The sequence below is a fragment of the Scardinius erythrophthalmus genome (genome assembly GCF_964197995.2).
Source record: "Scardinius erythrophthalmus genome assembly, chromosome: 6".
Lineage (NCBI taxonomy): Eukaryota > Metazoa > Chordata > Actinopteri > Cypriniformes > Leuciscidae > Scardinius > Scardinius erythrophthalmus.
In genome coordinates this window covers 16879181-16895014 of record NC_138226.1, presented here as the reverse complement: position 1 = coordinate 16895014, position 15834 = coordinate 16879181, and the positions used below count along the sequence as shown (strand labels likewise).

The following is a 15834-nucleotide window of genomic DNA, read 5'->3' as shown; positions in this document are numbered from 1 at the left end:
GCAGTGACAGATCACTGTAGTGCTTCAGTTTAAGCGGCATGTGAACCGATCTCTTCTGCTTTACTACTAGTTATAGGATGAAATAAGCATGAATGAACATCAGAACGTATGTTAAAAGAAACGGTACAACTTTCTGAAATGTATTATCTTATGTAAACGCTTAATCTGTGTTACAAATGGGGAAAGACCTCAATAAAACAGTTTGTAAACTGTCACATACCATTACATTTGCCTCAGAAGAGCCATTCAATGTCCATAAACTTGTTAGTCAGCTAGAAAAAACTAACTCTAGAGAGGAGCATTTTGCTAAATGTATGCACTATATTACGTTCATTCAAATTGTACTTAACCCGTTGTCTACATGATGAGAAGGAAAAGGAGCTAAAAATAAAATCCCAACACTGCCTATATGATTGCATGTGTAGAGCTACCATTCACCAAATTTACCTCTCACATGGACTGTGGACTGGATGTGTGCAAAGACATATGACAACATTTATAGGATGCATTGAGGTGGCGGCCAAACTATACAAAACAGCCAAGTGATGTGACACCCAATTATGGGTGTGTTCACACTAGTTCAGTTCGTTTGGTCCGGACTAAACGTTTACATGTCTTTGGTCCGTGTTGCGTTTATATTTCATTCGAACCACACCAGAGTTTGTCTCGGTTCGCTTGTTTGGTGCGCAACAGGGTTCAGATGGCTAACAGAGCAATCGCACTAGGGTCATTTTAATTGAAACACACATGGCGTGTGAACACACCTTATGACATAATTCTCAAGTTAAAAAAAGATGACCACGGTCATATGTTGTTAAACATGGGCAAGGAACATTTGTTTCTCATTATATGTCCTCTCCCAGTACTCATTTTTCTTTTTTCTGCTGTTTAGTGTGTGAGTTTGATCGCTTGCGGGAGCGGCTGCAACAGCACATTAAAACTCTGCCGAGACAGAAGAACTACAACTGGAAAGGAGTTTTGGGCTGTGCTGTCATGGGAACCGACATGTTCTGGTACAGAGGTCAGGTGCAGGAGGTCATTGGAGGACACGTGAAGGTCAGTGTGCTTTCGTTGCATTGCATTAGTTCTGTGTGAAAGTGAATTTATTTATAAATCCCAAATTCTCTGATCAAATATAATTGGCTTAACATTATGGGTTGTATTGTTTTGTTACCAGTTTGTGATGTAATTGTTACAGGTCCGATATGTGGATCAGGGACTTGTGGAGAGCATCCCGGTTTGTCACGTGTACCCAGTGGTTCTCTGTGAGGATGTGCCGCAGCTCTGTGTGCCTTGTCAGATAAATGGAGTCATACCGGTACGTGTGTGGTCATTTGAATTTGATCACTTTGAATGTAAACTGGGCAATGTGATCATCCGCAGCAGTGCATCCTTTAAACCAGGGATTTCCCACAAAAAAAATAATAATTCACCTTTTTGACCTAAAAATATTTACTTCAGGTACCATCTGAGTTTTTTAATTAGTATTTCAATAATTAAACACATTTACGGTTCTTGGATAAAAACACGGGGGGTGTTTTTATTCAACTTTTATAATAATAAAAAATTAACCAACTCACAAACTACACACAAACTGAAATTTCTACAATTATTTTGTGTAAGATCATATTTCATCCCAAAAACAATATAAATAAAATGTTTAAAATGTACTACAAAATGTAATTTTGCATAAAGAAAATAAAGCATATTTTAGAGCCATTTAAAGTGGGTTTGCAATCTGACATTATTTTAATAAATATTCTCACAATGCAAAAAATATATAAATCCTATAAACAGAATGTGTTTTATGTATTATACAAATATTTTGTTTTAATGGTGTTGTGAAATAAGACCAAGACATTTCTTTCTGAGATTAATCCTTTAATTAGTTCATTAATTTATGTAAAATTCAAAGTAATTCTTTGAATGTGATTTAAGTAGTCTGGTTTTCAGCAAATCATCAGGCTTTAACTGTTACAGATCGGGAAGGGATGGCAGTGGGATGCTGTGGTGCTTATGAAGGAGTTGCTACTTGGGCGTTCAGTCAATGTCTACATTATGGTAAAATAAATTTGCATGTACTTATTTACATCTACACTACTTCATGTATCAGCAGAACTGTATTAATCGGTCAAATCATCATGTGTTGACAAGCAGTCAGCTCTCTCCCAGTAAAACTGTTGTTTTGCAGGAACACCCAGAGGATCCATGTGACTGTGTTACAGTAGAGATAATGGTGGATGGCATGGCTCTTAGCAAGATAATGGTGCACCACCAATATGCCACTTTTGACCCTGCCATCAGCAGCCAAGAGGTCTGATCAGTGGAGATTAGCGGGAGGGGGTTTGTTTTGCTTGTGTGAGGTGTAGATATTGACAGTGTTTCTTTCCAGGATTATGTGGTTAAGCCTCCTGCCCTTGATTTGGATGACTGGGATCTAAACACAGAGGTAGAAGTTTCATTTCTGTTGACGTTGTAAAATTCCTTAATTTCTAGTGAAATAAATTTCATAGCAATCACTCAGTTTGCTTACTAAAATTTCAGAGCTGGTTTAGTAGCAGGGTGTTGTGTTTTTAGGGATTGGAGGAGCCCCAGCCTGTTTTAGGAGTCTATAAAGAACTCCAGATTCCTAAAGAAAGAAAACATTTCCCTGCCAGGGTCAAGCATATCCGCACCCCTAATGAGGTATGTGAGCTGATGGGTCTGCGTTCAAACCTTCCGTCACATGTTTATATCTGGCCTTGTTCATCAGACATTCATGTAGAAATTTACACCTTATGAATTTGTCGTCTCAAAGAGTTGGTCTTAAATTTGAAGTGCAGCACCAGTATTAGAAGAACCAGTAACATTAGAGAAAATTCACTGGCAAAAATTGTCCCGCATAGCTTACATAGAGGGTGCTTTCTGCTTTTAACGTGGCAAATCTGTGACCAACTTGAACCTGTTGTGAAATTAGCATGGGAAAATCTTTCACCCTCACATGAAATTCCAGATCGAATAGATTCCTATTGAGCTGCAGTACAGCTGTAAATATGACTGCTCATTTACAGTCACTTACTGTACATTGCTTTCATTGAATCTGATGTGTGCTTGCAGGTGTTCCTGTGTGTGTTGGAAAAGACTCTGAGAAAACTGGAGCAGGGAGAGAGTTTGGAGGAAGCTCTCGAGCGTGTGAATGACAGTGTTGGAAACCTGAGCCTGCTGACAGACTTCCCCATTGGTGCTTATGTTTGATCACATTGAAATGAACCATAACCTATTGACAAAGACCTCAGTGGCACTGTGTGTTTGCATACATGCCTTTTGTATAAGTTTAAGAAACTAAAATCTGAGACCATAAGTTTTTCATTCCTCGCCTGTGGCCCGTTAGAATAGGCTCCAGCAGAAAACAAGCGATTTGTTGAATGGATGTTTTTCATTGTGTGTTTGTGTGCAGAGTGCCCCTGTCTCGCCGAATACAGCGATGGTAAATATTATCGTGCGAAGCTACTGGGATTTTCTGAAGTCACTCCCTCTCTCAAGCTCCTTGTGAGACATGTGGATTTTGGCTCGGATGACATTTTATCTGTAAACAAGTAAGACTGTAGATTATACAACTATTGACATTGCAAGACTTTGTGCAGGCCATTTTTGTAATTGCATTAAGGCCTCGTTCTTGTTTAAATTCTTTTATAGGTTTTTCACTCTTAAAAATGTAATTTTAGTAAATTTAGCTATTTTTGTTTTGTCTTGTTAAATCATTGTCAGCTTGAGGCCCCCTAAAGGGTCCTAGCCCCTGGTTGAGAACCCCTGCATTAAAATAACTAATTGATTACAACCCTATTCAAAATCAAATAGCATATCAAAAAACATATGCATGTGTGTTGTCACTGCAGATTGCGGCAGCTCCCTGCATCCCTCCATCATTATCCCTGTGCAGCTGTTTACGTCAAGTTAGCAGGCTTCAAACCAGCAAACGTGAGCTTGGAGATGGAGCGGATACCTTATCGGCCTGAGTGGACTATGAAAGCCATGCTGGAGATGATCGACCTGTTGAACGGAGAGCTCACTGCGGTGGTCACTGTACGCCTTATTCATTGTTGCAGAAATGTGTCCCCTTTTACACCTGGCATAACATGCATTTTTGGTGACTGGGTCATGATCTGATTGCTCTTGACCACGTTTAAATGTTGGAGTTCACATTCAATGGAGGTGTAAAGGAAAAGCTAAAGTCGAATTTAACTTGCAACATTTTAATGCAACTGTGTATTCTCATACTAATCAGAGACAACCAAAGGTGTAAAAGGGAACAGAATTTTCATATAACATTTAAGGCTGTTACACCTGGTATTAAGATGTGTTTTGGTCAATTGGAAAACAGTTGCATGAATGTTTAAATCTATCCAAATGTGCAATTCAGGCAACAGAACCACAGCTGACTGTGTTGCTTTATAATGCGGATGGAACACTTGTCCACACACGTCTGGTGGAGAAAGGCCTTGCTGATTATGATTAAAGGTAAGTGTGAGATTAAATAAATAAAAAAAATTAAAATAACATGTGTCTAAACATTTTTGTATCTGTCATGTTTTATTTTCAGTTTCTGTAGGTTGTGGCAGTGACGCTGAGGATCGTCAGCATTCAGAGCTTTTGAAGGCAAAACTTTTTATGTTGGTGTAGTAGTTTCATTTTATGTTAAAGCATTAGGGGGTTTATGCTACTTTATTTGTGCAGTTGTTAATATATTTGGCCAGTTTTATGTTTGTACAGCTATGCCTAATTTTATGTTAAATATTTTTATTAAAATTTAAGGCTGCTTCAGATTTTGGTTTTGAAAGATTCAGAAAGATTTTGTTGATGTTTAAGAGATCTGTTCTGCTGAGCTGAATAAAAACTCTTATTGACTTTTGCTGGCTCACAAGCCTTGTTGTGACTTATTGGCTCAAGTGTTTGTACTAAATCATAACTGACAATTTTTGCTAATTTTGTAAATCCTTGCAGATCATCTTGTGCTCAACAAATGACTAAATTGACCTGTTGATGCACTTTTATCTTAAGACCACTACCAGAAGCATCCTGAAGAAATTCACTTTACGTTATCTTAAAATCATTGTCCTTTAAAGATACACCGTAACTTTTTCTTCAAAATTAACAAGACTTGAAATTAATACATCAGTCCTTCCAAAATGTGTTTTTGTCTTACCCTGATTCATCCCTAGCAGGATGGTTTTTGTGTGAAATTGTTCAGCTAGTCGGCTTGAGATCCTTTCCTTGAGTTCTAAACTGGTTATATCTCTTAAGCCTATTAATGAATGTTTTATAAGCAGTAGGACAACCATATTCACACAGATCCAAAGCACAACCAAAACAATGTTCTTCTGCAAAATGCATGGGTTTTTTTTATCGCTAGAGGGCCAAAGGTTACATAGTGACCCTTAAATTATCTTTTAAAAAAAGGTTATGAACCAAATATATGTCCATATTCTTTCTGAGGAATTGCATAGAATGATGCTGCTAGTTTAGTAAAAGGTACCAGTACAGTTAAACTAATTTCTTTATCCTCTTGGTCATAAGGAATTATTTAAAACTCTGATTTATTTGCTTCAGTTAATGTGTTTATTCCCATTGTTTCTGGGGAATTGTTTCTGTTTCTTTTTTTACTTTGACTAAAACCCAATTTCTTTGGGCATGACACAAAACTGACCAGCTAACATTTCACTAATAATGTTATCAGCACATGGGAAAGTGTGAACAAGTACTAGTCGGGTGAAATCATCATTCTGATTGGATCATAAGAGCAGACTAATTGCTGTTAAAGGAGGGAAGTGCTTCCAGTCACTGTGTTTTTGTATTAGTAATGGTTACCTCCAAAGAAAGACATGCATCCATCTTCGCTTTGCCTCAAAATGGCCTTGCGCACGCACCTGAAAGAACCTTTTACTGGATCATCAAGAGCTTCAAGGAGAGAAGTTCAACTGCAGTAAAGAAGGCTTCAGGACATCCCAGGAGTGTCCGCAAAGAAAAGTCATCTACAGAATCATGTCACCACCAGTGCAGAGCTTGCTTATTATTGGCAGCAGGTGGGTGAGTGCAACTGCACGCACAATGAGGCGAAGTCTTTTAGACATGGCCTGTTGTAAAGAAGCTTCTCTCCAAGAAAAAATATCGATGACAGACAAATTCTGCAGGAAATACAAGGATTAGACGGCACGTACAAATATATTTTTACTGATGAAGCCCTCTTTCAACTGTTTGGGAAAATTGTCCTGAGAAGGTAAAAGCTACCATGATTCCTGTGTCATGCCAACAGTGAAGCATCCTGAGACCATCCATGTGTGGTGTTGCTTTTCATCCAAGGGAATGGGCTCTCTCACAATTCTGCCCTAAAACACTGCCATGAATAAAGGATGGTATCAAAACGATCCAGGAGCGATTTGGTGATGATCTGATCATTTTCCAGCACGATGGAGCACTGTCACAAGGCAAGTGGATAATGAAAGTGGCTCTAAGATCATTACATTGATATTTGACCTGTGGCCAGGCAACTCCTAAAATCTAAACTCTAAATCTTAATCCCATAGAAAACCTGTGGTCAATCAACAAAAATGGGTAGCCTTCAGTCAGGATTTGGCCCAGAAGTTGATATCCAGCATGCAAGTGTGAATTGCAGAGTGAGGTTATGAAGTAAAGAAACAGGATCAACACTGTAAATGTGTTTGCCAATAAAAGCCTTTAAACACTTGTTAAATGATCAGTTACACTGAAAGCAGCAAACTTTGCAAAACAAAATGTATGTCACTGCCAATACTTTTGGCCAAGGCTGTAGTGACCTATTCTACTGATACCAACATTGACTAGGCAATTTATCGTCATTTATCACTGAATGGCATCAAGCCTATTTTATTTCCCAAAAAAGTATCATTTAGAACTATACCTTTCGCACACAAAACTAAACTCAACATAAAAAGATTTATTTTTTACAGAAATAAATACTTGACACATTTACAAAATGCACACATATTCTTTCACTTAAATTCATTCAAGGCCATGTTTTCCTTCCTTAAAACAAGAGTATTGTGGATCATTCATGTCTTAGTGTCCATAATGACATTACCCAGTGCATCTTTTAACCGCACACGTCCTGTTGGGTATTGTGTCTCCTGCCGTCCATCTGAGTAAACGGTTTTAACCGTACCATCTGGATATTCCCGTCTTTTAAAATCTAAAGTGTGGATCTCCCGCTGGCCAGTGTTAAACTGGATCACCTTACTACCATCCCTGAAAGAAAGCAGAATAAAAATGCTCTGACTTCAATATGTTATGTGTCTCTTTATTATAACACACTGAGGTGGAGGGCCATGAGTTGTACTCACGGATTCAGCTGTATTATTGTTCCATCTGACAGTACACTTTCCTCTCTTCCATCAGGGTAAAGAGTCTTGACCGTCTGATCAGGGAAAGTGATTTCCTTACGACCATCTGGAAAGTGTTTCTCTAAAATAGGCATGGGGGGAAGATTAAGACTTAAAATGTAGTCTGGACATAACACTGGACCTCTAAATATTAATTTTGAAAGAAATTCAGGCCCACCTGTTTGATTGTTAGGAAACTGAAGCACTTCCATCCCATCAGGGTAGGTGATGTGTGTGGTCTGAGCTTCAGCGTAGTAATAAATCTGAAAGTAATTGAAACGCTTTGCTGATTTTAAATTCACTTAGTTTTAATTGTTAACCAAAAAACAGCACAAATACATAGCGCATAAATTACATAGTGTAAACTTCCTAATAAGAGATGGAAACAACACTCTTCAGAGTCCATGCCTCACCACTCTTTGATCGGGCATTGTATGTTTTACATCCCCGTTGAAAAACATGACTTTGACAGTCTGTCCGTCGGCAGAGAGCTCTTTCCTTGTGCCATTTGGAAAAACAACAAGTCGACCTCCATCAGGAAGAACCTTCTCAATCTGAAACATACATGAATATGAGTTAGACCCCAAATTCCATTAGAAACTGGGCATTTTGATAACTTTAGTAATGTGACCATCATTTCTACACTTCCCTTATGGAAGGGTATGGTTCAGTTTTGTTTGAAATAGCATTCCCTCAATGTCAGCACGCTTTGAATTGGAGCTAAACAAGACATATTACCTTGTCGTCAGACTGCGTGATCTCTTCCTGTTCCTCCTCTGACTGTCCGATGACAGCTGTGTTAATCAGTGGAGCATCATGGTTCCTCTGAGTCATAACCAGTCCATCTGTACACTGAGTTCCCACTGGACTGTGCTCCCTTTTGAAGCTGACAGCCTCTTTCATTTGTTCAGGGAAAAAAGCTGTGGCAAAATGTGATTGATTATTTGTGAGTCATGCTACAATGTAATCACACAAGGGTTGGGAATCAAAAATCGATTCCAATTCTAGAATCGGATACTTGTTATAAAATTTAAATTTAGATTCCTCTTATCGATTCCTTTGTGTGCATTTTAATATGACTTTAAACCATTCAAGCGCAAGAATTCTCGCTTGGTGTTTTCTGTGCTACACACACATCCAAAACATGTGCACAGAAAGCTGTTTAATAGTGCGCGATACTGAACTGAGTCCTCTTCTACGTCTTTTTGAACGGACAAAGACACAAAAATATGTCGAAATATTCATAAACACAGTCGGTTATGTTTTAAGTGAATGCAAACAGCTGACAAAGAAAACGCATGTGTAACTATATTGGATCTGTGTAGCTCTTAAAATGACAGCAGCCTAAAATTTCTGCTGTCGTTTCTCTAATAAGATTGATCAAACAACAAAATTGACTCGCTGTTGACTGAATAACTTTTGTAACAATATTTATAATTTACATTTTATTTATAAAGTCCAGTATTATTTTACATTTGATTAGTTTCTGTACCTAAATACCTGAAATGCACTAATAATACCTACCCGAGTCTGTGAGAGGAATCTGTGTCTCTGGACTTCCCTTTCTGCTGCTGTTGCTTTTTGCACTCAGGGAGGGACTCTAGACACACAAAAACAGACATACTAGTAAGAGTGTGAAAACTTACACAAATGAACATGTTTATAGGTATATTTGAGTTATTTAAATAAGCAATCCTCTGGGAATTATTGTTTAGTGTTATGCATGAAGGGAAGGACCTTCAGACCTGCCAATCCACACTTACCCTAGAATCTGTACTTTTGGATCCAGTACTAGCTCTATTGCTAGACGCAGAGAGCCTTCCTTTTTCCTTCTCTTTCTCAGCACTCTTCCACACACTGAGACGCAGTTTCTCCAGTGTCCGCACTTGGTCTCTGAGGGACGCGTTCTCTGCACTCAAAGCGTCTACCTGCTGCCGAAGACGGCTCTGTGTGTTGCTCCAACGAGCCTCTCGTTTGCGCAGATCCTCTTGCAGCACGTTTAATTGCTGCTTTAGAGTCTGATACAGACATAAACCATCAAATTTTTGGAAAAAACATCAAACAATTCATTATAATAACAAATAGTGTAGTGTCCAAATGATACTTTTTCAATAGACGATAATTAAACCGGACCTGGATCTCATCTCGTTCTTGTTTGTCAGGTCTTGCTCTCACAGTTGCGGCATGCTTTTCAAAAAGCTTCTTTTCACGCAGCAGTTTCTTATTTTCCTCCCTTTTAAACTCCTCCCACTTTGCAATTTCCTCCATCCTCTTCTTTTCAAATTCAGCCCTATCTTTCCTGTAAGTTATTTAAGTTTTCAGTTATATTTGTTTTAGGCATGACAGTATATTCATACTGCCAAAGCATTTGCAATTTAGCTGTGAACATTATTGAAATATTTATCAAATTACACATTTAGTATTTTGAGTATTTAAAGAAGAAAGGTAAAGGGCCATACTTGAGATTATCTCTTGTTTCCTGGTTCTCCTGCTTTAGTTTGACCAGTGACACATTCTCAGATTTGAACCTTTCAATCTCTGTTTCCAGCTCCACCAAACGCTCACGAAGAAGTCTCGACTGAGCTAAAAAAAAAATTGTTTCAGGATTTAGTAGGGTCATGCAAGTACTGTATGTAACCACTACATTACATAGTATGTGCACATTCAGAAAAGAAGTTGAGATGTTTTTCTTGAAATATAATCATGCATGTATCCTACAGTTTAAAACTTTGGGGTTAGTAAGATGTTTAGTAAATAAATTAATACTTTTATTCAGAAAGGATGCATTATATTGATCGAACTTGTCCAAATTTAATCAAACTGTTTTCGACATTGATAATAAGAAATGTTTCTTGAGCACCATATCAGCATGTTAGAATAATTGCTAAAGGATCATGTGACACTGAAGATATCCATTTTGTTTTAGTTTTACACGGCATTGATTATGATAATTTCTTCATTAGGAAGCAGGTCTGAAGATCTTGCAATGATAATGATTTAAAATATAAAAACATTTCAGTAAGCAAATAAGCACATTCAGTAGCTGTATGCAGACCGTCAAAACTTCTACCGTTACCTGTTCCTTCTTCACTGGGCATGTTCTGTGGTTCCTGCACAGTTACTGGAGGAGAAGGTTTATCCTTTAGCACTGGAAACAGTTTTGATACCAACTGGCATGTTGATGGAGCTTCTTTGTGATTTCCAAATGCATGTGGACTACCACCTACTGGTTTTACCCCCTTGGAGAAGGCAACCTTCCTTTTCAGCGCCCTCTCTGATAAGGATTCCTCTGCAGGACAGCAGGACTCATCCTCAGGTTCATTCCAGGTATCATCGTCATCAAACTCTAACTGGGCCCTTGATTCTACAAGAGTAGAGTCTCCATTGTTACTTAAATTCCTTTCATCTCCCTCTGGACTGCTGGCTCCGTCCCTGTCTTGATAGGTGCTTTTATCATAAGGCAGAGTGGTGGGCACTTGAAAGCAGTGGCTTATGGGTGGATTGGACATGTTGGGAAGGGGTTGCAAATCTGAGTTACTGCACAATTTGTTGTCATCCAACTTTTCATCGGTTTCCTTTTCAGAAAACCCTCTTCGAACCCCCTCGTTCGGCCTTGTGCCAATGACGTCTCTCTGTATCGCTGTGTTTATAGGAGGCACTGGTACACTATGGCCCAACGTGGGACCAGGAGCAACTGTGGGCCCTTGTGCAGATTGATAGGTTGATTTGATGGGTGTGGAAGAGAGACGTCTACGATCTTTGTGAAGGAGGGTGCTGATGAAGGACGAGTTGCTGGAAAAGGATATTTCATCTGCTGCTCTTTCTAGCAACTCAAACTCTCCGAGTTCGGCACATTCAAGCTGGTGATCTTGTTCCCAGCGTTCCCTCCGCTCCGTAAACCACACCTCAAATGAGTTTTCTGCAACACAGGCATTATCCTCCACACGATAACATGCTCTCGCTTTATTGTCGTCTGTTGTAGTGCCACTGTTGATCTTCTGCTTGGATAAGGGATAAGGTTTTCGCTGGAACGGAGCTGAGATGGAGCCCATATTCTGACCCTGGTGTGCAACAAGAACATGAGGTTGAACGGTCATCTTGGTGACTGGTGCTGTAGTTTTATTCTGAGGAAAATTTTCTTTGTTGAGAACAGCAGTCTTGCGTTGGATCACATGGTGTGCCGATTTTGAGCCTTCGGTTTTGTTTACTATGGACTTCTTCTTGGACTTCATGTCTGGGCCTTGGGAAACTTTTGGATTTGGGCACAAGGAGGGATTGGGGTTAGGTGGACTGTTTCTCTGTGATTGTACAGCGGCTTTTCCCGCAGTAAACCTGGCCAGACCTTCTCCTCGTTTAAGAAAGGGTCTCTTTACCTTCATACTTTCAGCTGGAGCATTCTACATAAGTGAAGAAGATGAGACATGGATATGAAGATAAATAAGGCCAATCCACATTACATAAGAAAAAAATCCAACGTATATACTTTGTACTGCACAGAGGATACTTATATACACTTAATAGTTATAACTTATCAAACTCTGTTTGGTCACATCTACTGAAAAACTGCTTATAAAGATATTGAGAAAAACATTGTATTTATTACTGATTCCAAACATCATTGACATCATCTCCTCAGTCTTCAGCTGCACAATTCATTCTCAACATGAACATTAATTTGTATGCCGTCTAAGGTTTGAACACTTAGTAACCTCATGTTCTGTAACTGACCTTGCCCTTCAGTCTCTGGTCTTCCATCTTGAGCTGCTCTTCCAGTATTTCCTCAAATGTTCTCAAACCTGATTTGATAGGTCTAAAACAAATACACACATAACACGTTAACCAGACTGACACAATACATTTGTCCATTGTCAAAGAAATGTATTCCATCTTGCAGTTTTGAAGTTTACCTGTCCCGTGGCTCTGAGTTACATTCTTTTCTATATAGAGTTTGATCTATTATCGTTGACTGAAAGGATTCTTCAGAATCAGGATCATTGTCATTATGTCCAGTGTTCAACTCCACCACACTTTGTTCCTGGTTCAACATACTAGTCTCTAGAGCAGCATATGGAGAAAGTTAGGTTATCGACCATATAAAGTGAAGTTTAGACCAAACAGTGTTAAGTATATTCAAAGTGTGATGCAATGCCTTAACAGCTTGGAGGGCTCAATTTTGTTGTTCAACCAAGGTTAAATGTACTAAATAAGAGCTCTTAGCATACAGGCGAATGACACATGCACCATAAATCATGTACCTGCAGTATTCTGTGGTTTTCCCAGAAGTCTTTGTGGTTCATGCTGTAATCTAAACAGCTGTTCCTGCTGATGGGTTTTTAGCTGCTCCTGCATGCGATGTTGCATTTGCTTCAGCTGAATAAACAAACAAGTCATTAAATAATTTACAAAACTAAACCTGAAACATTTAAAACACTGTTGCTTTAAATGCTTTGACTAAACAACACACTCTAAATAAGAAATCAAAATTATTAGACATAATTGTGAAAAAAAAGTAAAATACCATCAAGCAATTCTAACAGATCATCCCTTTATCTTGACATATGGGATGAAATTAACTCATTAAAATACCCAAGAAGAAAAGAAGCAGACAAATTTATTAAAGCAAGATCTCTGCAAAATTCACATTAATTGTGGACCTTAACTCACCTGTTCAAGCTTAGCTATTAATGGGAGATCCCGTGTGTTTCTTAAAATATCTTGCATACTTTGCATCTCACTGTTTAAAGATGCATCAAACAACTCAGTTTCCCCAAGTGTCTTGCCACTTCCACCTGGACTGCACATATCCACGCTGGCACAGCTGCTGTGTCGGGAGATAGGCAGCGGGGCAAACTGGCAGATAAAGGAGTCATCTGGATCCTGAACCACCAGACTGCCGCTACTCCTGAATGACCCAGAACCGGCTTCTCCTGGGGAACCTTTTAATATCACCCCAGCACGGGAGCTATCCGGGATCCACTGAGAGAGGAAGTGAAACTGCCCTTGCTGGAGTCCAGCTGGAGATGGTAACATGATGATGTTGGTCTGATTCAAACCCTAAAAAGGTGGGTTCACAAATTCATATTTAAACTGTTGGTCATGTTAACTCCACTGAGTGCAATTATTCAGACAGAAAGATAAGAAGATGAGAGAGTAGAGTACTTTATTTCTATGGCCTGGTTTCACATACAGGCCTTAGATTAAGTTAGGATTAAGCCTTTAGTTCAAGGACATTTAAGCAGATTTTTATTTTATTTTTACATTTTCCTTAGAAAAGAATTACTGGTGTGCATCTTGTGACGAAACAATGGCACTTACATATTTTAAGATGTCAGTGCAAGTTGCTTTCAGTTAAAACTGCTCAAACGTGCATTATATCTGGGACTAGGCTTAAGCCTTGTCTGTCAAACCGGGGGTATTTGTAGTGGGGTAAGCTGTGCCACCTTTTGCTTAAGTTGTGGTCTAAAGAAAGACAAATGGAAAATACAATTTAATAATGCATAGTCCAATTCCATAGTGTTATTTTGCTGCACACTTTTCACATTTTCATAAACCAGCCTGAAAATAGGATATTTTGACTAGGATAATTGAACGTTTTCGAAGAGTATTTATAACAGTAATATTATTTCCTGCAATTGAATGGAAAGCTCATCACTATCATTTGAGTAAATGGCTCACTTTAACCCACATTTACGTTTTTGGGGGAGAAATGCTTTTACTACTTTAACAACTGGGCATGACCAATTGTTAGAGATGAAAATTAAAATCCATAGCATCTCACTTTTATCCAATTCTGTAATAACATAAGCTCTCTATTTCACACACAGATAAACAACACACTCAATCAAACAATGTCTGTCTGTCAGTGCCTCTGAAGCTGCAATTGACATAAATGGAAAATAACGAACTGAAATAAACTGCCAGTGACGACCAAAATCCTGTCTAGGTAAGCAGCGCATTTAGGTTTTAACACTGGTTGTGTTCGGCAATTATAAAACAGTATTTTAAGGCACAGAACCATTGTGAGCATTTTCTAATATAAATCCAGTTTTCGATACAATATCATTTTAAAAAAATCGTTAAAGAGCTGTGAATAAATATGTCATACCTTGGTCTGGGGGTTGCCAAGGCGGGTATTTAAAGATTTCAGCAGTTGACGTCTGAACTTTGGTGAGTTTCGAACGATACCGCCATAACAAAGCAAAGCCCGCGAGACAGACGAATGAAAACGAAAGCACCGGTGCATGATGGGAGCTGCAGTTTTCCTATGCTCCTCCCCTCCGTCGTGTATTTCCGCCACGGAATAATAAGAATAATAAAATAAAAAAGGTAATTGCGACTTTTTGTCCCACAATTCCACCTTTAATTTATAACTATCCCTCATAATTGCAAGTTTATCTCGCAATTCGTATTTAATAAATCTGAGTCAATTATCTGGTTTAGGCTTGTAACTTTTTTTGTCTCTGAATCGCGAGATATTAGGGAAAAAGTCAGAATTGAAAAAACGTTTTATTTCGTTGAGCGAACAATTCCATACTCTTATTATTCATGAGCATTGAGCAAAATAACCTAGCAAATTATAATTATTATAGATAATTATTTTTATAGTAAAACTATTAGCCTACAAGAAGAAGATGAAAGTTCATGAGCTAGCCTATACCTTCAATATCCGATACCACATTTTGGCCTACTTCGTGTAACATCGATGATTCATGACTTCTTCAAATAGTATTTGATCAGGCTTGGCCTGGTGGACGATTAAAACATCCCTGAAGGATGCATTCAAATATTAACAGCATAGCAGCGAGTAGCCTATATTCAACCTCAAGGCATTAACCCCACAGCAACACCTTGGCAACCAACCGCCGCCAACTTGCATAGGTAAGCAGCATCACACACACATTTCTCTCAGAAAATGTAAAAATGCATTTTATATTGTATGCAGTATAGTAGGCCTAGAGCTACGATAACGACCATGAAACATGCTCACTTATAGAATCTACAACAGATTGTATAGGCAACAGACAAATGCAAATATATCAATTTCGAACATAAGGTTTAACTAAATAATCATTATCTCTATATATCTGCTGAAATACTGTTATTTCTGTTATTTCAGCAGATATTTCCTGTGAAGTTCTAAACCCAAACCCATAGCATGCCTCCTAAGTTCTGATCAAATGTGACAAAATATATAAACATCTTTTTTGTTCTCTTATACTGTTATTCTGTATATGAAATTCAAGTCAATCACAGTGAATTAAATTATTTCTTTCAATCTTGCCCTCTTGCTTCCACTCCAGTCTCCAGGTGCATTGTGGTGTGCTGTAATAGCAGAAACAGTACAAGTGATGGCGCCAAAGTCCAAACAGCAGCAGGTCATGCCATTCTGTGTGGACATGCGTGTGAGGTTTCCACTGGTTATATTCATAGACTGTCTGACTGT

The 15834-nt window shown here is 38.6% G+C and overlaps 2 protein-coding genes across 3 annotated transcripts in view; one reads left to right on the top strand and one right to left on the bottom strand.

The window, feature by feature from the left end:
• Positions 1-4896, top strand: part of rnf17 (ring finger protein 17) — a 28781-nt gene extending 23885 nt beyond the window's left edge. The window contains exons 27-37 of the mRNA XM_081368538.1: positions 893-1056; positions 1199-1318; positions 1981-2061; positions 2192-2314; positions 2393-2449; positions 2578-2685; positions 3097-3220; positions 3437-3575; positions 3876-4062; positions 4400-4497; positions 4580-4896. Coding sequence (XP_081224664.1) covers positions 893-1056; positions 1199-1318; positions 1981-2061; positions 2192-2314; positions 2393-2449; positions 2578-2685; positions 3097-3220; positions 3437-3575; positions 3876-4062; positions 4400-4495 — 1199 coding nt within the window. The 3' untranslated portion in view covers positions 4496-4497; positions 4580-4896. The remainder of the gene's footprint in view (positions 1-892; positions 1057-1198; positions 1319-1980; positions 2062-2191; positions 2315-2392; positions 2450-2577; positions 2686-3096; positions 3221-3436; positions 3576-3875; positions 4063-4399; positions 4498-4579) is intronic.
• A 1801-nt stretch (positions 4897-6697) lies between these two features.
• On the bottom strand, positions 6698-14670 carry cpap (centrosome assembly and centriole elongation protein). 2 transcript variants are annotated; one of them, XM_081368087.1, is made up of 16 exons: positions 14497-14670; positions 13707-13850; positions 13056-13445; positions 12647-12761; positions 12299-12446; positions 12120-12201; positions 10468-11788; positions 9851-9974; positions 9525-9690; positions 9155-9409; positions 8916-8991; positions 8130-8311; positions 7805-7945; positions 7570-7654; positions 7353-7473; positions 6698-7257 (listed from the first exon to the last, which is right to left on the bottom strand). In XM_081368087.1, the coding sequence occupies exons 3-16, from the start codon at positions 13419-13421 to the stop codon at positions 7065-7067; spliced, it is 3375 nt and encodes a 1124-aa protein (XP_081224213.1). In that variant the 5' UTR covers positions 13422-13445; positions 13707-13850; positions 14497-14670; the 3' UTR covers positions 6698-7064. The 2 variants fall into 2 exon arrangements, with proteins under 2 accessions (XP_081224213.1, XP_081224212.1); XM_081368086.1 differs by lacking the exon at positions 13707-13850 and having other exon boundaries at positions 14497-14593.
• Between the last annotated feature and the right edge of the window lie 1164 nt (positions 14671-15834).